Genomic DNA, 24,922 nt, shown 5'->3' on the forward strand with positions numbered 1-24,922 from the left:
TAATCTACCATTCACTACAGCCATAACCTTATAATAGGGCAAGGACTTCTTCATTTGTAACTACCAAAGTGACTATGACTTTTAAAATTTTTGTGTGTTTGGCTCCTTTGAGCCTGGTGCTGAGTATCATGGCACAACTTGTAATAATTCCAGATCATAAGTAAGGGCTAGCATTATCTCACTGTCTCTAGCCAGATACAGGCAAGTAGAGTGACCCAGAGCAAAAAGAATTTTTTGGAATGCACGGTTTTTCATAACGTGCCCCTGTCCTGATTCTAATGCTTCAGTATGCAGCTTGTTTATGATAGTAATTTGGGCCTCAGGAGGTGAATGCTGAGTTCTCCTGTAAACCTTCATGATTTCTTCATTCTGTAACTGTCTACTGTGACAGCTGCGTTTGACCCATTATGACAAGTCAGTCATACCCACCGTATTTTCATTTCCCTGGATGCTTGGCAGTTTAAATTTCTGTTTTTTCTGAGCCCTGAGATGGTGTCAGTTAAGTCTTTGAGCCAAGGCCCATTAGAAGGCCGGATTTAGTTCACTGTGACATCATCATGTCCCTAGCCCTTACCACTCGCACCCCCTTCCCCTGATATTCACATCTCTTCTCTGTGTTGTCCCACATAGCCAGCCTCTCTCTATCCGCTATCAACTGCCCTTCAGATCCATGATATAACAAGGGTGACACTTTAAAGTGAAAACTTACAAGCAAACTATGGTCAAAAATGCATCAAATCTTAATTTTAAGCAATCCTGACTAATGAAAAATACAACGTATTTAAAAGCAAACATCTATTCCTGTGAATGAAAAGCAGGATGAAGCCAGGCTGGCCAGTTCCCACCACATCAGTCTACTCTCGGTCATCAATAAAGTGATGGAAGCAGTTGTCAAAAGGGCTACCAAATGGCACATGGAAAGGAATAACCTGCTCACTAATGCTTAACCTGGGGTTTGGCAGCTCCTGAGCTCATTTTATAGCCTTGGCCCAAACACAAGAGCTGAGCTTCAGAAGTGACAGGCTCATGACTGTCTTTGACATCAAGGCAACATTTGACAGGCTATATCTTCAAGGACCCCTAGAAAATTTGAGTCAATGGGAATCAGAGGTAAACTCTCTGCAAAACGGAATCATAATTAGAGCTAAGCTAAATGGTTGTAGTTGTTGGAAGTCAATCATCTCAGCTTCAGGATGGCACTACAGGAGTTCTTCATGCTAATATCTCAGGCCCAACCATCTGCAGCTGCTTTGTCAATGACTTTCCCTCCATCACACTATCAGAAGTGCATCTGGTCACTGATGGTTGCACAATGTTCATCATGATTCATGACTCCTCAGATAATGAAGCTGACCTTGTCCATGTCCAGTAAAATTTGGACAACATTCAGATTTATGCTGATAAGTGGTAAGTAACATTTGTGCTATACAAATAACCTGGCACAGAACATCTCTAACAACAGAGAATATTTATTGCTATCACCACAGCTGAATCCCTGACAAAAATCATTCTGGAGATTATCATTGACCAGAAACTGAACTGGTTCAGGCGTATAAAAAGAACAGGTCAGAGGCTTGGGATTCTGTGGAAAGTAACTCACCTCGTGTCTCCCTAATAGTTGTCCATTATTTATGAAGCAGAAGTGTTGCACTTTCAACCTGTACACGTGGATGCAGCTCCAACAACACTCAACAATCTCAACACACCAACCAGGAATTGTTTAATTGACCCTCTCTACCACCTTTAACATTGACTCCCTTCACCATTGACATATAATGCAGCCGTAAGTATTCATTTACAAGATGTACTGCTCCTTCGCAAGCTCCATTCAAACATGTGACCATTACTACAGTGGCAGCAGATGTGTGGGAACACTATTACCTGCACGTTCTCCTCCTAGCCACTTACGAACCTGACATGTGATGATACTGTCATTCCCTCACTGTTGTTTCATCAACATCCTGACAGCATTGTGGGTGTTCCTACGCACCAAAAACTATGGCAGCTCAAGAACACCACTTTTAAGGTAATTAGGGATAGGCAATATATGCCATGAACAACATAACAAAGTGTGAGGCTGGATGAACACAGCAGGCCAAGCAGCATCTCAGGAGCACAAAAGCTGACATTTCGGGCCTAGACCCTTCATCAGAGAAGCCCCTGTGTGATACAGATCACACCCTGGTGTGTGGATGCAGCCCCTACTTTATTTTTTAACTGAAAACACAAAACTGTCCTCATATTAAATCAGCTACACCACCTACTCACTTCTGTGATGCATTTCCACAGGCACTCTCTCATTCCCACAGGCACTCTCTCATTCCCACAGGCACTCTCTCATTCCCACATAGAGTGCAGAAGCAAAATGGAACATGCCAGGAGACACCGTCTACAATACCACACTCAACATATGGAAAGCAATAGCAAAGAAATTGGTGACTAATTCAGTGGTAACATCACTGTAATGAAACCTATCATTGACTACACTCTAGGTTTGCTCCCATTAAGCAGAAGTGGGATCTGAATGAGAAAATTCTGAATTCATTAAGAGCTGTGCATGTTTTCTCTGCTATAATGTCACATCTCCAATGTACATTTAAAAGAAATAAGCCATCAGTAGATGCAATATAGTAGCTTTGATTCTAAAACACAAGTTCCAACAGCCCAATTTTTAACTAATGCGACTAGATATGAAATTCTAACAACAAGCGAAAAACCACCTTGCTACATCAACTCTGAACTAAACTGTACTGTAGATAGTTGAATCTCTGGAAGAATGAACGATTAATGTCTCTCTTGCCATCATGAACATACAATCATGATAATGACATTTATTCAGTGATTCTGATTCTTAAAACAAAACACATCTGTGCCAGATAAAAGAATTCACTCAATTTGCAGGTGTTTAAGAAGCATTCCTTATTTCTGACATAATTGCCATGATTTTTCCAGGTTTCATTGATTTTATTGTGGAGCCAACATTTTCTGTTCTGACTGACATGACCGAAAAGATTGTGACCCCCCTTATTGAAGAGGCATCCCGCTCCAGTGCCAGCGGATTTCGGCGAGCCAGGTTAGTCAGAAACTAAGATTTGAGTCATCCAGTCACTCCAATGGTTGGCAACTTTTCATGAGCTGTTCCCTTTTAATAATGGTCTCCTGTCTGATGAAACAAAAGAGTATTCCTTCCCTTACAAGCCCTTCTCCCAAATTACTGCTGAAATTGGTCAAATGAGCCATTAACAGGCATTCAGTTTAAAGGAGCATGATTCTGATCTCTTAGGAGCTGCTGTCATCAAGAATGTGGAGCTGGGGACAAACAATGAATGTAGTCATGGAAAGGGACAGTTAAAGTAGAATGGGGGAATTTCCACCCTGATCTGACTGATTTTTAAACTGAAAACGCCCAGGACGTCAGCCTCAAACTGTTCGGCCCTGTTTAAATAACCAGATTGGACTCTGATTTACCACTGGAGTCCTAGTTTAAGTTGAGATGTAAATGGGTTTGCAATGGTGAACGTCTGGGAAATTAACCCCGTAGAGGACTGTATTTCAGCAAGGTAAATTAGGAACATTGTGGCGTTTTCTTATTGCTTTGAAGGAGCAATCAGCCTCCCTGTAAGGCAGAGGTTCCTGCTGAGTTTGGGTACAAACCCAAGAAGCTTTGAAACATGGGTCAGTTATTTAGCCAGACCCTGCAGAAACACAGAATATTATTTAAAATCGAGGCTCACACAGCAGTGAAAATCATGGTGCATAGACATGAGAACATAGGAAAAGAGGAGCAGGAGGAGGCTGTTTGGGTTTTTGAGCCTGCTCTGAAATTGAATGAGATCTTCCTGATTTAAGTGTGGCCTAAACTCACTATCCTGACTGCTTCATAACATTTGACTTCCTTGGCATTCAAAAATCGGCCTCACTCAGCCTTGAGTAAATTCAATGACCTAGCTTCCATTGCTCACTGGGGAAGAGAATTCTAAGCACCAAAAGTCCTCAGAGAAGAAATTTTTCCATATTTCCATCTGAAAAGGGAGACTCCAAATTAATGCCCAGTAAATTTCTAGCAGTGTCCCACTCGTCTGCGTGTGAATGAAGACTGAGCTCATTTAAGTGATTTGATCAATGTCAGTCAAATGTGTTCAGGACTGAGTATTTGCAAACTAACATTGGATCACATTCTTAAAAAAAAAATTTGGTGATGCTTATAGTGACATAACTCTATAAAAGAGTTTAAGTGATGCGCTATCAACAATAAGCAAAATGAAGCATAGAATAGAACATTACAACACAGTACAGGCCCTTCGGCCCTCGATGTTGTGCCGACCTGTCATACCGATCTCAAGCCCATCTAACCTACACTATTCCATGTACGTCCATATGCTTGTCCAATGACGACTTAAATGTACCTAAAGTTGGCGAATCTACTACCATTGCAGACAAAGCGTTCCATTCCCTTACTACTCTCTGAATAAAGAAACTACCTCCGACATCTGTCCTATATCTTCCACCCCTCAATTTAAAGCTATGCCCCCTCGTGCTCGCCGTCACCATCCTAGGAAAAAGGCTCTCCCTATCCACCCTATCTAGCCCTCTGATTATTTTATATGTTTCAATTAAGTCACCTCTCAACCTTCTTCTCGCTAATGAAAACAGCCTCAAGTCCCTCAGCCTTTGCTCATAAGACCTTCCCTCCATACCAGGCAACATCCTAGTAAATCTCCTCTGCACCCTTTCCAAAGCTTCCACATCCTTCTTATAATGCGGTGACCAGAACTGTACACAATACTCCAAGTGCGGCCGCACCAGAGTTTTGTACAGCTGCAGCATAACCTCTTGGTTCCGGAACTCGATTCCTCTATTAATAAAAGCTAAAACACTGTATGCCTTCTTGACAGCCCTGTCAACCTGGGTGGCAACTTTCAAGGATTTGTGTACATGGACACCGAGATCTCTCTGCTCATCTACACTACTAAGAATCTTACCATTAGCCCTGTACTTTGCCTTCTGGTTACTCCTGCCAAAGTGCATCACCTCACACTTGTCTGCACTAAACTCCATTTGCCACCTCTCAGCCCAGCTCTGCAGCTTACCTATGTCTCTCTGCAACCTACAGCATCCCTCGTCACTATCCACAACTCCACTGACCTTAGTGTTGTCTGCAAATTTACTAACCCATCCTCCTACGCCCTCATCCAGGTCGTTTATAAAAATGACAAACAGCAGTGGACCCAACACCGAGCCTTGCAGTACACCACTAGTAACTGGCCTCCAGGATGAACATTTCCCATCAACTACCACCCTCTGTCTTCTTTCAGCAAGCCAATTTCCGATCCAAACTGCTATATCTCCCCCAATTCCATTCATCTGCATTTTGTCCAATAGCCTATTGTGGGGAACCTTATCGAAAGCCTTGCTGAAATCCATATACAACACATCAACCTCTCATCTACCAGTTTGGTGATCTTCTCAAAGAACTTAATAAGGTTTGTAAGGCACGACCTTCCCTTCACAAAACCGTGCTGACTATGCCTAATCAATTTATTCTTTTCTAGATGATTATAAATCCTATCCCTTATAACCTTTTCCAACACTTTACCAACAACTGAGGTAAGGCTCATTAGTCTATAATTACCAGGGTTGTCTCTACTCCCCTTCTTGAACAGGGGAACCACATTTGCTATCCTCCAGTCATCTGACACTATTCCTGTAGACAATGACAAGTTAAAGATCAATGCCAAAGGCTCGGCAATCTCCTCCCTGGCTTCACAGAGGTTCCGAGGATAAATCCCATCCAGCCCAAGGGACTTATCTATCTTCACCTTCTGAAGGATTTCTAATACCTCTTCTGTGTGAACCTCAATCCCACCTAGTCTAGTAGCCTGTATCTCAGTATTCTCCTCGACAACATTGTCGTTTTGTAGAGTGAATACTGTTGAAAAATATTCATTTAGTGCTTCCCCTATCTCATCTGACTCCACACTCAACTTACCACTACTATCCTTGATTGGGCTTAATCTTACTTTCGTCATTCTTGTATTCCTTAAATACCTATAGAATGCCTTAGGGTTTACCCTGATCCTATCCGCCAACAACTTCTCATGTCTCCTCCTGGTTCTTCTGAGCTCTCTCTTTAGGTCTTTCTGGGCTACCTCGTAGCCCTCAATTGCCCTAACTGAGCCTTCACATCTCATCCTAACATAAGCCTTCTTCTTCCTCTTGACCAGGCATTCCACCTCCTTTGTAAACCACGGCTCCCGCGCTCTACAGCTTCCTCCCTGCCTGACAGGTACATACTTTTCTAGGACACACAGGAACTTTTCCTTGAATAAGCTCCACATTTCTAATGTGCCCATCCCCTGCAGTTTCCTTCCCCATTCTATGCTCCCTAAATCTTGCCTAATCTCATCATAATTGCCTTTCCCCCAGCTATAACTCTCGCCCAGTGGTATACACCTATCCCTTTCCATCACTAATGTAAACATAACAGAATTGTGATCGCTATCACCAAAGTGCTCACCTACTTCCAAATCTGACACCTGGCCGGGCTCATTACCCAGTACCAAATCTAATGTGGCTTCGCCCCTTGTTGGCCTGTCTGCATACTGTGTCAGGAAGCCCTCCTGCACACTCTGGACAAAAACATACCCATCTATAGTACTCAAACTATCATGTTCCCAGTCAATATCTGGAAAGTTGAAGTCCCCCATGACAACTACCCTGTCTCTCTCACTCCTATCGAGAATCATCTTTGCTATCCTTTCCTCTACATCTCTGGAACTATTCGGAGGCCTATAGAAAGCTCCCAACAGGGTGACCTCTCCTTTCCTGTTTCTAACCTCAGCCCATACTGCCTCAGTCATAATTTAACATGAGGCATCTTCATTCTAAAACTGAGTTATATTTTGTAGAGCTTGTTATTAATCACAGCAGTTCCATTCACCCATCTGTTCTCACACATTCATATTATAATTGATTGATTTTTAAGCCATAGCTCAGGCTTAATAGCTCATTTCCCAATTATTGGCCTCAATATTAACACTTCTGACCACTCAACAAGCAGGAGAGATTCGGTGGATTAAGCAGTTATGCATGGGAAACCTTACCCCATTTTCAAAGTCAATGAATTGTAAGCCTTTTCCAGGCCCCACTGTGAAGAGAGAACACTCAACGACATATTTCAAATCAGGCTCGTCCAGACAGATTTAGAATTTCGCACTGTGCTAGCTAACACAACAGTGAAGTTAAAGTGAGAGCCCCAGGTTCCTTTTTTCAAACAGTCCTTCTGATAGTCCAGGCAAAACAGAGTGTTCAGCCCAAAACCTTCAAGAAATTTTTCAGTGTTTCTGCTACTAATTCTGAGCTCCTCTCTCCAGACTCAACTGCAACATCTCCCTCACTCATTTCCGAAACTTAGGCCTGTGCCCAGCCTGTATATCCTTCCCTCCTCCAACTCTGACAGCAGGCTGTCGCCTCCAGATTTGCTCACTGGCCTTTCCCTTAAATTTTTATTGGGGCCTACTGGTTCTACGTTCTGTCTCAACAGGCCTCCTGCCATTCTTGTTACACCCTACCTAGCAACCAGGACTGTATATTAAGTACAGCAGTACCTTTGGAAATTTTGTGCCTCAACTGTACTCTCCAACATTTGCCATAAATATCAGGTCAGTATGTTTACTGGAATCTAATATTAACCTAGTCATTTTCATTCTGTCCAGTGTGCATAGTATTTCATCTACTGAAGTGAAACGGACAAACTTGAAAAATATACTGTCTGAAGGAAATTCTTCTGTGAATTCTTCCCTGCTTGCTGTGGATATGAAGAACTTTAAAAGTATCTGGAGTGAAATATTGCAACAAAACCGTGAAAAATGGAAAGCATTACATGCAAAAGGTAAGTAGCTGGTGACTGCATTTACTACTTCCTCAGTGATATATCAGACTTAATTCAATATCATATCTAATGTACAGCCGAAATACTGGGATCTTCTTGCAAGCTGATTTCACACAGTTAACATTGACTTTCACGCTCAGCAATTACAGCTGACTGTTCTGTCCATGAGTTTGCCAGCTCAAGTGAAGTCCTGAAACTATTGGTGTCAGTCAGTCCATCAGGAGCAGTGTCCATCTGTCCTACTGCTATAGAACCAGGCATCCACAAAGTTTTACAAATAATTTCTGTAAGTTACTCTGCCCAATTGGAAGTGTGGATTTGCCACCTTAAAGTAGTCAAAGAAATCTTTTCCAAGTGAGCCACAGGAAATGTTCCCAATTTTGCCAATACCACCAGGAGAAAACAACATTGACAATGTATCACTTTTGGCTTCTTCTGGTCCTGATTAATTTCCTTGTTACTTTGGCCATTCCTCAAACCTCATAGTTAACAATTGTGTTTCCGTTCAGATGGTAATACCAGGATCCAACAAGCGTATGTTAACAGACACTCTGTCAACTTTAGGAGGAGTACCTTGTTGTCTGTTCAATTAAGCAGGATATATTTATGACACATCAACCCTTGATAGTTCTAATATGTGTAAATCAGCCAAGAGATTTTCATTGCCAATGACTTATCAGGGTTTTATCCATGGATAGGGTCAATTTGCCCTCAAGAAGAAGAGATTTCATATGGCCATCTCTTGGCCCAGCACGGCCTTCTCTTGGCCCAGCATGGCAATCTCTTGGCCCAGTATGGCCATCTTTTGCCCCAGCATGGCCATCTCTTGGCCCAGCATGGCAATCTCTTGGCCCATCATGGCAATCTCTTATCTGATTGTCCTCTCAACCCAGATGGTTTGTCAAAAGAGATTACCACACTGAGCCAAGAGATTGCCTTGCTGGCCCAAAATATGGCCATGCTGAGGGCAAGAGTCGAGTCAGTGCTGAGGCCGTGAGTTTGAGTTTGTGTGATTCAATGCAGTGCCAAGGTCGGCCTTCTGTCCTACCTGCCTTCACATTCAGCAGCCTCAACATTTGGTCCATGTTTGCCTTGCCAGACTCTCCGAGAACTGAAGATCCACAGAATCAAAGTGGGTAATTTCTCCGACATGTCTTTTGCAAAATTGGGCATTGTCCCAGCTGCACACCTGGCTTGCTACCAGAACCCAGGACCAAATCTCCGCAGAAACACTGGTTGGAAGCAGCAAGTGGAACTTATGCAATTGTACCTGTGGTGGTAAAATTGCCCAGAGTTAACAATAGAGTGCAATTCCCACTCACCCCATTTCTGGCACCCCCGCAACAAACGTTGGTGCTCTTTAATTGTGACATGGGGAAAACAGATTTTTAGTTTATTATTAATTCATGATGTTGTGAACCAGTCCACACCCACTTTAAATATATCAAGGAGATAGCCTAGACCCTAACTTTTACTCTATTTAAAGGCAAATGTAAGGTGCTGTGTTCCAGATGTAATTCAATTGATTACACTATTTGGCTTTAAGCAAAACACACTTTAATCTCACCCTACAATTAAAATAGAAACAAAAGAAAGAAGAACTGGTAAAGCTTTAACTTTATTAGAAAATCTAACAGAATAATAGATTATTTAACTACTAAACAGCAACTGTTCCAACACTGTAACATCCATAAATAGATACTCTGCAAGGGCAAATTCAAAAAAACTGGGTTGTCTCACATGTGATAGTAAGAACTACAGGTGCTGGAGAAGCTGAGATAACAAAATGTAGAGCTGGATGAACACAGCAGGCCGAGCAGCATCTTGTGCTCCTAAGATGCTGCTTGGCCTGATGTGTTCATCCAGCTCTACACTTTGTTGTCTCACCTGTGATTCTGGTTGCAGAGAGAAAGTTCTGTTAGAGAAAACGAACCAACTTAAAAACACCAACAACTGCGGGAAGCTAAACAAAAACCCTCGTTCTGTGGAAGCTTGACCCCATCCATTCATACTGCTTCTATTGTTACAACTTTAAAAAAATAACACAAGGTCTTACAAGCAGTTTACTTTATTGGTTTCGAATAGACAGCTTGATGCTTTGGTCTTAAAACCTCTCTTCAAAAAAGAGGACAGAATTCGCCTCTCAAAGCCATTAATATCAACACAATGTGGACAGAGTTTCTTAACACGAACGCCACTTACAGAGGGTCTGAGAAGTGTAGGAACAAAGGTACAGCATAAATGGGTGCAATTATGACTTTATGGTTAAAATAAGTTAACATTTGATAAGTAAGTAATGTTCACAAATGCTCTAACAATGTCACTATATTTTGTTTGTTTTATTAGATGCTGAAGAAAAAGCCAGAAAAGAAGCTGAAGAAAAGGAAAGAGCAGAGGCCCAGGCAGCCCTTGAAAAGAAAGGGCTTCGGATTTACAGAGAACAAATGGCATCACAGGAAAAGGAAAATGAAGAAAACAAAAAAGACTGGAGAACGAGTTTCATCTCGACTTCTAAAAAGGATGTAAGCTTTTGGAAACCTGAGAAAGGAACTGGTTCTCTGTCAGAAGGCAGAGCACGGCTTATGCAGAATGGTGAGTCAAGCATCTTTACATTTGCCTGCTCAAATCTGAGATTTTTGTACTTACAACCTCTTAACACAAACATTCACAATGCAGCAGGAAGTCATTCAGCCCATTATATTTGCACCTGCTGTGGGATTTTGGATAATTAGTGCCACCACTCTGTTCTTTCCCACTAAATCTATATTTCAGGTATTCAAACCAGTGAACTTTTGATATGTATTAATGACCTGGACTGTAGGGAGCCTTTCTTCTACTCTGCACGTTACAAACTGGAAATATAGTGAAGAATGAGAAGGATAATCACTGCCCTCAGGTAGACATAAATTGGTGTAATGTTCAGAAGCTTGGTTGATGCAATTTAATGCAGATTACCATTCAATCAACTTCTGATCTTCCCTGGCTCACAACAACATGTTTAAAGAAAGCACAAGATATTTAATGGAGCATTGAATTAAACAGAATTTATTGATTATGTATATATGATTGATCCAACTAAATAAGGAGGGTTCGATTATTCAGAGCCTTTAAGCGCAGCATGTGTTTGACTGAATTTGGTGGAATACAAGATTTTCATGTCTGTCAGCAGATTAAAATGCAAAGATTAAGCTTGCAGTGTTTCTGTGATGTGTTGAGCCTCATGCTGTTCTATGGTAGATTTGTGTTTGTAATTCTTTGCAATGCCATGAATACTCATTAACATTTTTTAAAAGGTTATGCCATATTGTCAAGGTAATGTCAGTGGCAAATAAGACTCTTGAGGCAGCAAGATCACCTCAGTACAAGTGTGTAATTGTGCCAGTTTGTCTGATGCTAACAGTTTGCCTTGTTGAACTCTGTGGCACATGAAAGGCAGGGTTGGGGGGGTGGGGGTCAGAATAATAACAGCTTGCATGGAGACGCAGGACTGGGAAGGTGTTGTCTTTAGTGAGCAAGGCATAAGTGGAAGGGAGGGGTTGAGGTTCAGTAGTATGAAAGAATGGAAAGGGGAGCCAAGGAAACACAATGCCTTGATATTGCAAGATAACAAAGTGTGGAGCTGGATGAACACAGCAGGCCAAGCAGCATCTCCGGAGCACAAAAGCTGACGTTTCGGGCCGAGACCCTTCTTCAGTGAGGGGGATGGGGAGAGGGAACTGGAATAAATAGGGAGAGAGGGGGAGGCGGACCGAAGATGGAGAGAAAACAATATTGCATATATCTATGATCAGATAAGTATGCACCTTTGAGGGAATCAAGCGATGACAGCAGCGTGATGTAATGTCATGTGATGTTCTTGTAAAAACCTCCTGCTTGAATGGTGACTGTAAAACGTTGACTGACTAACTTCCCTGATGAATTACAAGCAGCTCGGGCCCAATCATTCCAGTGTCTGTTTGTTCTCAATCCAGTCTCAGTATTCATGTTACCAAATTTCACACAACAGCACAAAAGAATACATTACACAGCCTAGGGTTAGGACTTGGTGTTGTGGAGTGGAAAGGGCTGAGAGTCTTGGGATGGTGGGAACAGCCAGTCAGAACAACCTATTAAAAGGACATGAGCACATGCATTCGGACCAGGGTGGGACGCTTGGTCCCATAATTGTGTTCTGCCACTAAGATCATGGCTGATCTGATTACTTCACATTCCCACCTTTCCTCCATAATGTTCCTTCCCCATGTTTATGAAGAACCATCTACCTATGTCTCAAAAACTCTTCTTCAACCACCTTTTGAGACAAAGGGTTCAAAGACTCAGCATAGTCCTGCAACTACTTTTTTGAGGGAAGTAAATCTGCCATCCTTCTGCAATCTGATCGATCTGTAATTTAGGCCACGCAGTGATGTGGTGGCGTTTAACTGACTTCTGAATGGGCCTAACAAGGCACTTGGTTGTATCAAGCTGCCTGCTGCAAATGCATCTCTGCATTGCAGTATCCACAGTCCTTGTGAAGATAATGTCCCATCTTCACATTGAAAATATCCTCCACATGTTGTGTGGCACTATCACCGTGCTAAATGGGATGGACTTTGAACAGATCTTGCAACCAAAGACTGGGCGTGCATGAGGTGCTGGGTGTCACCAACATCAGCAGAACTGTATTTAAATATTATCCGCAACTTCGTGGCTTAGCATATCCCCACTCTATCATACCCATCAAGCTGGGAGACTGAACCTGGCTTATTAGAGAATGCAGCATGCCATGCCAGGAGCAGCACCAGGCATAACTAAAATGAGGTGTCAACCTGGTGAAGCCAGAGCACAGGACCTACTTCAGTGTAAAATGGCAGAAGCATCCCATAGTCAGAGCTAAGTGATCCCCCAAGCAGTGGATCACTTCTAAGTTCTGCAGTCGAGTCATGTCCAATGATCAGTGGTAGTAGGTATTTAAACAGCTTGCTGGAGGTAGAACCTCTACAAATATCTCCCTCCTCAATCAGTGCAAAAGACAAAGCTGATACATTTGCATCCATTTTCAGCTAGGTGTGCTGAGTCGGTGATTCTTCTCAGACTCCTGTAGAGGTGCCCAGCATCACAAATGCCAGTCAGCATCCAGCTTAATTCGCCGCATAGGATAGCACAAAATCACTGAAGATAATTGATATAGTAGCGATGGGCCTTGACAACATTGTTCAATCGTGCAAAAATATGTGCTCCAGAACTTCCTGATCTAGGACAGACGTAACATGGATACCTATGAGATAATATGGAACAAAAAGCAGGACAAATTCAACCTGGCCAATTACTGCTCTTTCTGTCTCTTCTCCATCACCCACAGTGATGGAAGGGAAAACCAAGCGCGTTATCAAGTGACACTTCAATAAAATATCTGCTCACTGATGCTCAGTTTGTGCTTGGACAGGGGCACTCTCCTGACCTCATTACAGCATTTATCCAAACATGGATGGAAGAGCTGAACTTGAGGTAAGCTGAGAGTGACCGCTTTTGACATCAGGCCAGTGTTTGACAGTTTGACATCAAAGAGCCCTGGGTAAACTAGAGTCAATGGGAACCTGGGGAATGACTCTTCGTTGGTTACAGTCATACCTAACCATGAGAATGAGGTTGTTGGAGGTCTGTCACCTCAATCAAGATATCACTACAGGAATTCATTATGAAAATTTCCAAGTATGCAGGTTTTCTTTAATAACAGAAGTGATGATTAATACACATGACTTTTTGTTTTAAAAAAACAGGACACCTAAAATAGAAGGCAGTTGGAAAAATCTTAAACCAAACAGTTTTGACCTGTTTTTGCTTTTGGTTCTTGAAGTTGGGCTTTGCAGTGAATTTGCACGATAAGGCTGTTTTTCTGCTCCTATAAAAGTTAGAGTTTTCTTTCTGCTACGAGGTACATGCTTTCAGTTTTTGCTTTCCCCTGGACTGGAGGAGGCAGTAGACAAGAGAAATCTGTTCTGCTGAATATGCTTTTTCCCAAGGGTATATTGCTATACTGGAACATTTCAAGGAATCATAGAATCCCCAGGGTGCGGAAACAGGCCATTCAGACCAACAAGTCCACACCAACCCTCCGAAGAGCATCCCATCCAGACGTATTATCCCAACCCTGATTTCCTGTGTCTAACCCAAACATCCCTGGCACTACAGGCAATTTAGCATGGCCAATCCACCTAGCCTGTACCTCTTTGGACTGTGGGAGGAAACCGGAGCACCTGGAGGAAACCCATGCAGACACAGGGAGAACGTGCAAACTCCATACAGACAGTCACCAGAGGCTGGCATCAAACCCAGATCCCTGGCACTATGAGGCAGCAGTGCTAACCGCTGAGCCACCGTGCCATTTTTAAAGTAGGGCTCATCTGGGACTTGAACCCAGGTCCTCTCACACCAGGACCGAGAATCATACCCCTGGACCAACGAGCCAACACTATTTGACCGTGACTAGTAGTTAAGATATAAGTATTATTTAGTTCAGTATTTTGATAGAATTAAAGTTATGCCATATCTTTGTTTGCATTTTAACTATGGTTTAAGCACATAAAGCCTAATAATCTGATTAATTGAATCACATCTGGAATGCAACACCTTACTCTTGCCTTTAAATAAAAGTTTAGGTGTAGGCTATCTCTGTGATATGTTGTGAGGGTGTTTGGTCTGGTTGATAACAAATTGGGCGCTTGTCTGAGATCAAAGTCTCTAATGTCAGGTTTGGTTAGGATTATTGGATTCATAGAAAGTGAATGGCGAGTGTTGTTGTTCTCTTTTCAGTTGTTGCATTTGGTTGGCTCAAAGATGATGTGCCTCGTGTAATAATAGCTCTTTCGGGGGCAGAGAGTTTCCTGAGTGTGGAAGAAGTCGCTTGAGGTGATTGACAGAAGGTAAGCAAGAAAGAGCTTTTGGAATTGATAGGCAAATTGAGTTTGAGATTGTCTGTACACGTGAAGAAACAGGAGGGAATTGCAAGAAATGCAATCAGAATAATTGGAAATGTCTAAAATTCAATTGCAAATGAAAAAGAGCTTGAATGTTAACAGGAAATGAAACAGTTTGAATTATGATTGAAAGCTGAAGAAAAAGAAAAAGCAAGAACAGCCCTAGCAGAATAAAAGGAGAATAAGAGGCAAGTAAAGGATAGAGAGAAGAAAGGGAGATAGAGCGAATTTTTGAGCTTTGGACGTTGGAACTGAAGCGTGAAAGACAGATTAAAATAGCAGAGGCAGAGGTGAAAGATGGGATTGGTGATGAGGACAGTGACGGAGAGCAAATCCAATGTCACTAAAGACCAGGTGATAAGGACAGTGATGGAGAGGAAATTGTTGTAGCCAAAGTCTTGCTGGGGATTTGCTTTAATATGTCAAAGCATTACCAAGATTTGATGAGAAGGATGTAGAAGCCCTTTTTCATTTTATTTGAGACAGTGGCTAAACACATGAAACAGCCACTAGCCATGTGGATACTGTTGATCCAAGCAAAGTTGGTCGCTAAAGCTAATAAGGTATTTGCTTCACTATCAAAGGAGGTATTTGCGGAGTATGATGAGGTGAAAAATGCCAACTTAAGTGCATATAAACTAGTGCCAGAATCCTGCACACAACATTTTAGGAATCTGAGGATGGAAACTTGGTTCAATGTACCGAGAATTTGAAAGATCAAACAAAGTAACTTTGATAGGGAATAAGGGCATTGAAAATTGGTCAACCTTGTGACACTCTTAAGGAGACAGTTATTTCAGAAGAATTAAAAACTTCACTTCCTGAAGTAGTGAGAACTCATGTGGAAGAGCAGAGGGTTAAAACTGCAAGATTAGCAGCAGAAATGGCAGATGATTATGATTTGGTTCATAAATCAGAATTTGACTTCAATTTCAATCTGTGAGGGATAGAAACTGTGGCAAAGAGAAATCCTCAGGTGGAAAGGGAAAAGAAGATCTCATTCAAGATAGTAAAGGTAGCTTACCACAGGGTAAGAAGCCAACCAGTGAGCAGGGGAGAGAAGTAGAAAGAATCTCGGGTGTTTCCACTGTGACAAAGTGGGCCACATGAAGCCACAGTGTTGGTGGCTTAGAAAAAGCACTGGGAAGCCCAATGTGGGCAAACAGGATGAGCTAGTCGGTTTTGTTAAAGTGGCAAGGGAAAGCACAGGCAAACCTGAAAAGCTGCAAAAGAAAATACAGCCTGGCCAGGGGTTGGTTGGTTCAAAAGTGTCAGATCTCTATAGAGAATTTCCTTGCATGGGTAAGGTTCACTCATCTGTGCCAGGAGTAGTAGGTAAAGACCTTAAGATTTTAAGAGATACAGGGGCAAGTCAATCTTTGATGGTGAGAGATGAGAGGATACGTAATTCAGAAGGAGTATTGTCAGAAAAGGTGGTAATATGTGGGATTGACGGTGAGAAGACTAATGCTCCATTATATAAGGGAGTTTGGAGGGTCTGGTGAAGATTGGTAAGTGATGGGAGTAGTAATAGAGGAATTCTACATTCAGGAGATACAGTTTATTCTTGGTAATGGTACAGCTGGGTCACAGGTGGAAGTGATGCCTACTGTGATTGAAAAACCACCAGATAATCAAACAACTGAGCTGTTATAGGAAGTGTATCCTGGGACTTTTCCTGACTGTGTGGTAACAAGGTCACAAAGCCATAGGTTGAAACAGGAAGAGAAATCAAAGAGTAAAGATAAGGAGGGTGAAGTCCGCTGATCAGAAACTACATTTGCTCAAATGGGTGAGAAAAGAATCAAGGGCAGGTTGAGGACAAAGTGGATATAATTTGTTCAGAGAAATTAGCTGAGTTACAACAGAAAGAAGGAAAAAATGTAAACAGTTGCATCAAAAAACATGCACAGAAGAAGAACCTGAGTATAACCCAGAATGTTACGAAATTAAATATGTGGTGTTGATGACAGAATGGAGAGCATCACATGCTCAGGCAGATGAAAAATGGGCAGAAGTTCAACAAACTGTATTACCGGTGGGCTATAGAAGGGAAATGTTGCAGGTAGCACATGAATTACCAGTGGGACGTCTGAGAGTAAGGAGAACACAAGCCAAAATACAAGAACATTATTATGACCTGGACTGCATAAAGATGTGGCTGAATTTTGCTGGACATGTCACATGTGTCAGGTAGAAGGAAAACCTCAGGCTGTGATAGAACCAACATCCTTAATACCCCTTCCAACGTTTGCGAAACATTTTACAAAGGTCTTAATTATTTGTGTAGGACCTCTCCCTAAAACAACAAGTAGGAATCAGCACTTGTTGACCATAATAGATGTATCGACTAGATTTCTACAGGCCATTCCATTTTGCAGTATCATGGCTAAAAGGATGATAGAAGAGTTTCTCTTTTTTTTACTAGTTAAGGCCTATCCACAAGGATACAATTGGATCAAGCATAAAATTTGACATCAAACTTTTTCAAGGAAATTATGGATAGCTTTGGAATAAAACAATTAAATTGGACTATGAGGCAATTCTGAAAAATTGAGATAAATTAGTGAGTTACCTTCTGGAGGAAAAGCAAAATGACCTGAAAGAGTTGCGATCACATGGAGAGATATGTGGGAACAAGCTGGGCATTACTAAATTGATTATACATGATGCAGTTATAGGAAATTTTGTTCCAATTAAGCAACATCTTTATAGGCTTAACTCTCTAAAATTGGCACAGTTTCAAAAATAAATTGAAAGCATGTCAAAGATAAAGTTTTCGAGAAGATTTGTAGCTCGGGTTGTGGATGAGGTTGTAGACTTGCTCGCTGAACCTGTGGGTTTGGCTACCCTGCTCAGTAACATTGTCAGTGTGCCTCCGGTGAAGCGTCGGTGTTCTGTCCCACTTGTTATTTATATTGCCTCGGTTTGCTGGGGAGATTCGTTTGGAATACTCGGCCTCCAGGAATCCCCTGGTGTGTCTCTGTTTGACTTGTGTGATTATAGATGTGTTATCCCAGCCGAATTTGTGCCTCTCATTGCCCATGTGTGAAAATTGGTGATATCTCTTGGTGGCTAGTTGGTGTGCGTGTATCTGTATTGTCAGTTTTCTCCCAGTTTGGCCTATGTAGTGTTTCTCACAGTCCTTGAGTTGTATTTTGTATATTACACTGGTTTTGCTGGTTTTGGGCACGGGATCCTTATTGATATTGTGCCTAGTTGCTGTCATTGTATCTTGTTTAAGACAAGAACTTCATCTTATCAGAGTGCCAAGTGGTTTTCCACTACCACACTGGATGAGAATGTACTGTAGGTTCCTACCCTGAATGAGAATAGTGGCAACAAATCCATCAGATGAGATATGGGGTGGATCAATCATATAGCAGGTGCAGCAGTTAGGATTATAAATTACATGTCAATTTTATTACAAGGTGAATGGAGAGCAAGCAAAAGAAAGTCTGGGTACAGAGATAACAAGGTGTACAGCTGGATGAACACAGCAGGCCAAGCAGCATCAGAGGAGCAGGAAAGCTGACGTTTCGGGTCTGGACCCTTCTTCAGACATGGGGGAGGGAAAGGGGATTCTGAAATAAATAGAAAGCGAGGGGGAGGCGGATGGAAGATGGATAAAGGAGCAGATCAGTGGAGAGGAGACGGACAGGTCAAAGAGGTGGGGATGGAGCCAGTAAAGGTGAGTGTAGGTGTGGAGTTAGTGTGAGGGTAGGTCAGTCAGGGGAAAACGGTCAGGTCAAGGAGGCGGAGATGAGGCTGGTAGGTTGGAGTCGGGGCTGAGATGGGAGGAGTGGATTGGTGGGAGTACAATTCTTGATACAATTGTTCACGGTTTTGGTAAATTGGCACCTGGAGTACAGAATGAATTTTTGGTCTCTATGTGAAGGAAAGGTATACTTCCCTTGGGGTTGCCACACCAGTGGTTCTCAAGACAAGTTCCTGGGTGGGTAGGATTGTCCATTTATGGGAGACTGAGCAGTTCGTGGTCCTGTTCTCTGCGGTTTAGAATAAACAACTCTGACAGCGCCTGACTGGGTAGATACTGGAAGGTTGTTCCATGTCAGGGAATCCGGCCTTGGGGTATGGATTCGGTAATTTGTGACTGAAAAGTGGAGGATTTTCTTCACTGTATGGGTTATGATACTTTAAAACTTTCTCCTCCGATGATTGTGAATGCTCTTTCGCTTGGTATAATAAGGGCTGGAATAGATGAATTTTTGATCTCCCAGGGAATCATGTGATATTGGCAGTGAGCAGCAAAGTGGAGCTGTGGCAGAAGAAACTGCTGCAACATTCTGTTTGCTGCTGTTTTTTATATTCTTATTTCTCCATTATTGTGGCTTTGCTTATGTTAATTTTAGTGAGTTCCTATTCCAGTTCTGGTTTCTTGTAGATTTTCAACCTGCTAATTTCCTCTATTAGAAATGAAATCTCTCCTCTGTTGTGAATGCAATCAAAGCCAATTATTCAAGATGTCTACAGTTTCTTCATATTCATTCATGGTGTCACTGTTATCAGTTTCTAAAAGGCAAAAAATGTTCCTGAACAGTCTTTTATTCTGAATACAATTGTTAAAAAAAAAGTGTTCTGGTTATATCCTTTCCAAGCTTTTTCTGCATACTCCCTTTTTGTAGTTCCTATTTTCAATACATCTTCTCCATTCTTCAGAATCAGTGACTTTTGTTTATATTTTGGTCTGTTTTCTCTTTTAGTTTTATGTTGGCTCTTACTGTTGTTTACATTAATTGTTCTGAAAGAACGAATAAAAAGTTGTGCAAAGCTCCACTCAATTTGCTGATCTTAGGATGGAGAATCAGACAGTCTAACAAGGGGTTCCCATACAATACACATATCACCTTTGGCTCCTGTACTTGACAATTATGCTTAATCAGTTCATGTTAATTGTATTATTGCTATGATATAATAAACCACACTTTGTTATGTAAGACAAGCTCCTCCACTTCACTAGTGGTCTATCTTCTGCCACTGATAATTATGATATGGACCTGCCAGTGTTGGACTGCAGCAGACAAAGTTAGAAGTCACACGATATTTCACAACCAAGTCCACCTCACCTGACAAAGGAGCAGCGCTCAGAAAGCTCGTGATTTTAAATTCACCTATTGGACTATAACATGGTGTCATGTGACTTCTGACTTTGATAATTAGACAGCCCTCAGACTCAGCATAAAAACGAAGACCTTACCAACAAGTTACTGCAGATGCAAGGCACCAGCAGGTGTCACCCAGAAACCAATTGACATTGAGGTCTTCAGTCATTGTGCTTTTCTTTCTATGAAGTATAACTCTTCTTCCTTGATGCATTAAATTATTTATTAAACATTTCTTATTGATCTTTTACTGTTTTACCCATTAAAGGATTTATTCAGGTCACTGTTGTATTGCATTGAAGTCAATATTATCTAACTTTCACATCTTAATTGCAGTTACACATTTCTTTCTTTTAGACATCAGACTGGAACCGAATGATGTGCTGAGTAATCACCTTTCTTTCTAGTCTCAATTGTTTTTAGTGGTTCCCCTCTCCTCAGAGACAAATCTCCCTCTCTTGTAAATTTGGTTGCCTGTCCCAGCATAAATAAAACAGCATTTGATCCCTGTTTCCTTGCAAGCTGTTGCCCTTTTCTCTCATGAGCATGTGAACACCTGCCAAAATCAGTCCCATCTTACCTACAGTCATGTGCTTGATTCCCCTTAATTGGGTTCCTGTCTGTATCGCAGTGCGAAACAGCCTTTATCAAAGTTACAAATGAGAAATAAATGAAGCACAAAGGAACTTGGGAGTCTTTGTTCAGGATTCTCTCAAAGTTAACATGCAAGTTCAGTTGGCAATATTAGCATCCATTTCAAGAGGGCTAGAATATAACAGCAGAGATGTAAGCTGAGGCTGCATAAGATTCTGGTCAGATTGCATTTGGAATATTGTGAGTAATTTTGGGTCCTTTTTCCGAGGAAGGATGTGGCTGATATTGGAGGCGGTCCAGAGGGAGTTTGCAGGAATGATCCCAGGGATGAAGGAATTGTCATATGAGGATCAGTTAAGAATTTTGGATCTGTATTCGATGGGGTTTAGGAGGATGATGGGGGGATCTAATTGAAACTTACAGAATACTGTGAGGCCTGGATAGAGTGTATGTGGAGAAGATGTTTCAACCAGTAGGAGAGACTAGGACCTGAAAGCACAGCCTCAGAGTGAAGAAATTAGCCTTCAGAACTGAGATTAGGAGATTTTTTTTAGCAGAGGATAATTAATCTGTGGAACTCATTGCTGCAGATGGATTGAGTGTATTTAAGATAAATATAAACAGATTCTTGAGTAGTGAGGAGATCAAGCATTATGGGGGTGATGGTAGGTGAATGGGGTTGAGAAACATACCAGCCATGCTGGTGGAACAGAGTCAGTGTACCAAATGGCTTTATGTTCCTAAATTTTATGATCTAATGCAGATATTTTGTGATAGTGGCCATAAGACCATAAGACATAGGAGTGGAAGTAAGGCCATTCGGCCCATCAAGTCCACTCTGCCATTTAAATCATGGCTGATGGGCATTTCAACTCCACTTCCCTGCACTCTCCCCGTAGCCCTTGATTCCTTGTGAGATCAAGAATTTGTCGATGTCTGCCTGGAAGGCATCCAACGTCCCGCCATGCTGAGTAAGTCATCATTATTCATCTTGACTGCTGTTTCAGATGCAGTTTTTCACACCATCCTAATCAATCTCTTGTCCTCTGTTGTGACATTGGGTGGAACCACCTTCACCTGACTCTGTTTCATCTATTAAATTGTTTCCAAAGAAATACCTCCAAATGCATTATTCACACGTAATGTTGGCCCTTTCTGTTTTACTTTGACATGCCTTGCTCCCACACCACTGTATCTGATTTGTAACACTGCTTGAACAGACGTGAAGACGGAAGACATTGTCTTAATGATTTTGCTACCAAAGTGGGTAACTTCTGATTTACCCACAATACACTGCGCCTACCATGCATTTGCCCTCTCACTTGGTTTGTTCAAATCACATAGAAGCATCTCTGCATCTTCCTCACAGCTCAGTCTTCCACCCAGTTTTCTGTCAGCTGCAAATTTGGCAATATGGTATTTAGTTCCGTCATCCAAATCATTAACATACATATTGTGAATAGCTGGGTTCCTAGCACTAATCCTTGTGGCACCCCACTAGTTACTGCTCACTGCTCAGAAAAAGACCCTTTATTTCCAGTTTTCTATCCATCCCAATGTTATGTGCTTTAATTTTACACATTACTCTCTGATTGGAACCTTGTTGAAAGCCTTCTGAAAGTCCAAAACTTATCCGTGGGCTCCCCTTCATCAACTCTATGAGTTATCTTTACAAAGAACTCCAGTAGGTTTGTTAATCAAGATTTCTTTTATGTAAGTTCATGCCTAATCTGGCCTGTCCTGCCACTGTTTCCCAAATGCTCAGCTATTAATCCTTTTTTAAATTCTTTCACAATGGACTCTAGCATTTTCCCCACGATACACTACAGTCTGATTGGTCCATAATTCCTGGCTTATATTACTTACTACTGTAGGAACTATACCATAATGTATAGAATCTTGAAAGATGATCACCATTTCCGTAAGTAACCTGGGATGCAGTTTATCAGTGCTTGGGAATTTAGTGGCCTTCGAAACTGCATACTAAAACCATTGATTCCCTCAATAAAAGTATTAACTCTTAGCCAGGTCCTGAATATTCAATGTGCACAGACTTGATATTTGTGCTAATGTCATTTACTGTGCTGCAGTGAAAAATGCATTTTCTACTTTTTTTTACTTGTATCTGCGTAGCTAAAAAAGTTTCTAGTCAATGTAGAATGATTCACGATCCACAACTTACTGTCTTCTCAGACGATACATACGTCTATTGAAATGAGACCTAAGAGAATCCCCACAATCCCCAAGGTTGAGAAGATGTGAAGATGTTGTCAACACAAGGGACACAGCATCCCTGACCCATAACACAACAAGAAAGCTATGTTGGGCCATGGATATCCACAATCAGAAATACTCTGAGCATTGCAAGACCAAAGGCTAAATATGGCAAAAGGAGTAGGCCATTCAGCCCATTGTCCCTGTTTTCACAAAGGTCACTGAAATTAAACCGTGATTTCATTTCCAGGTCAGGAGCATAGCATCTGGGCAATTCCTGGTTTTGCAAACTCAACCCTTGCAATGTTGCTCTGAATGTTCAGATTTTTCAGATTTTCTGTTGAGGAGAGGTAGGGGGAAGTGGTGTACGGTTGATGATTCCCACCCTTGGGAATAGTTTGGAAGTCACCAAAGGGATTGCTGGGTGTGGAAGTGGACTGTAGCTAAAACCAGCGCCTTGATCCCACTGTAACAAAAACAACAAAACTAAAACAGCTCGGACCCTTTACACATGACATTCCTATGCCCAACATGCCATTTCATACCCTCACTCACAACCCAATAGCCCAACCTTTTTTCCCCTCTATTCATTCATGAGATGAAGGTCTAGGCAGCATTTTGTTGCCAATTCCTCTGGGCAGCCAAGAGACAACCACATTACTGTGGAGTCACATGTAAGCCAGACCAGGTAAGGATGGCAGTTTCCCTCCCTCAAGAACATTAGTAAACCAGATGGGTTTTTTCCTAACAATCAGTAATGGGTTCATGGTCATCATTAGACTCTTAATTCCAGATATTTTTATTGAACTTAAATTCCACCATCTGATGAGGTGGGATTTGAACCTGGGTCCCCGGAATGTTATCAGTCCAGCGATAATACCACTTGACCATCTCCTCCCCATATGCTCTATGCCAACCTACTCTGTTTTACCCATCTCCATGGCCCTTTATAGCCCCTGTAGCATCTATCCCCATGGCCCTTGATATACTTTCCATCAACCTATGCCCCTCTACCCACAGCATACTGACTTACAGCCCTTATACAGCCATAGAACCATACAATACAAAAGATACCCTTCAGACCCTCATCAAAATTCCATTACCATCTACATGAGTCCTACCTTTCTGCACTGGACCCATAGCTTTGAATGTTATGACACGTAAAGTGATCATCGAAATACTTTTTTTAAAGATTGTGAGGTTACCTGCAAACTACTCTCTCAAGTAATGCATTCAAGATTCCCACCTACACATGGGTGAAAAACATTTTCCTCAAATTGTCTCTAAATCTCCTTCCTTTCACTTTGTAAGTGCACCCTCTTGACTATTCAGCTAAGGGGAGCAACTGCTTTCTACCTCTTAGACTCCACATCTAACAGGAAACCCCCTCAACCTTCTCTGCTCCAAAAGAAAATAACCCAAACTTATCCAGCCTCTGTTCACAGCTGAAATGCTCTATCCCAGACAACATCCCGGTGAATCTCCTCTTCAGCCCTTCTAGTGCATTCACATCCTCTTAGCATGTGCTGACCAGAACTGCACACAGTACTTCTGCTGTGGCCTAACCAAAGTTTTGTACAGCTCCTTCATAACTTCCCTGCTTGTATAATCTAAGCCTCGACTGATAATGTTAACCTATGCCCCTTTAGCTACCCCAATGTCCCTAATGCCAACTTCATTTCAACTCATGCCAAATTCTACCACTCTTTCCCTTACGTACACTATGCCAACTCACTCACTGGGTAGACCTCAGAAACAGACTGGAAATCAAGAGAAAACTCTTTGCTGCTTGGAGCCGGACCTTGCATAAGGGAGATTGGTTGTGACTGGTGGGGTTCAATCGTCTCAGCCCAAAGACATCAGTGCAAGACTTCTCAGAGTAATGCCCTGGGCTCAACCATCTTTAGCTACTTTATCAACAACCCTCCCTCTGTGATAAGGTCAGAAATGGAGATGTTTGCTGATTATTCCACATTGTTGATTATCACTCTCAGCTCCACAGATACTGAAGCTGTCTGTGACCATATGCAGTCTGCCCTCAACATCATGCAGGCGTGGGTTGATAAATTGCAAGCGGCTTTCAAAAGTCAAGTGTCAGGAAATGAAAATCTCAAAAAAGAGAGTATCCAACCGTTTGGCCTTGA

At 41.9% G+C, this 24,922-nt stretch overlaps 1 protein-coding gene across 4 annotated transcripts in view; it reads left to right on the forward strand.

Annotated features, from left to right (window-relative positions):
• Positions 1-24,922, forward strand: part of LOC125451703 (dual specificity calcium/calmodulin-dependent 3',5'-cyclic nucleotide phosphodiesterase 1A-like) — a 793,424-nt gene that overhangs the window by 708,727 nt on the left and 59,775 nt on the right. For all 4 annotated transcript variants that reach the window (XM_059645774.1, XM_059645776.1, XM_059645775.1 and 1 more), the window contains 3 exons: positions 2,953-3,073; positions 7,716-7,891; positions 10,238-10,483. In XM_059645774.1, the coding sequence (XP_059501757.1) occupies positions 2,953-3,073; positions 7,716-7,891; positions 10,238-10,483 (543 nt within the window). The remainder of the gene's footprint in view (positions 1-2,952; positions 3,074-7,715; positions 7,892-10,237; positions 10,484-24,922) is intronic.

Source organism: Stegostoma tigrinum, chromosome 5, assembly GCF_030684315.1.
Source record: "Stegostoma tigrinum isolate sSteTig4 chromosome 5, sSteTig4.hap1, whole genome shotgun sequence".
Lineage (NCBI taxonomy): Eukaryota > Metazoa > Chordata > Chondrichthyes > Orectolobiformes > Stegostomatidae > Stegostoma > Stegostoma tigrinum.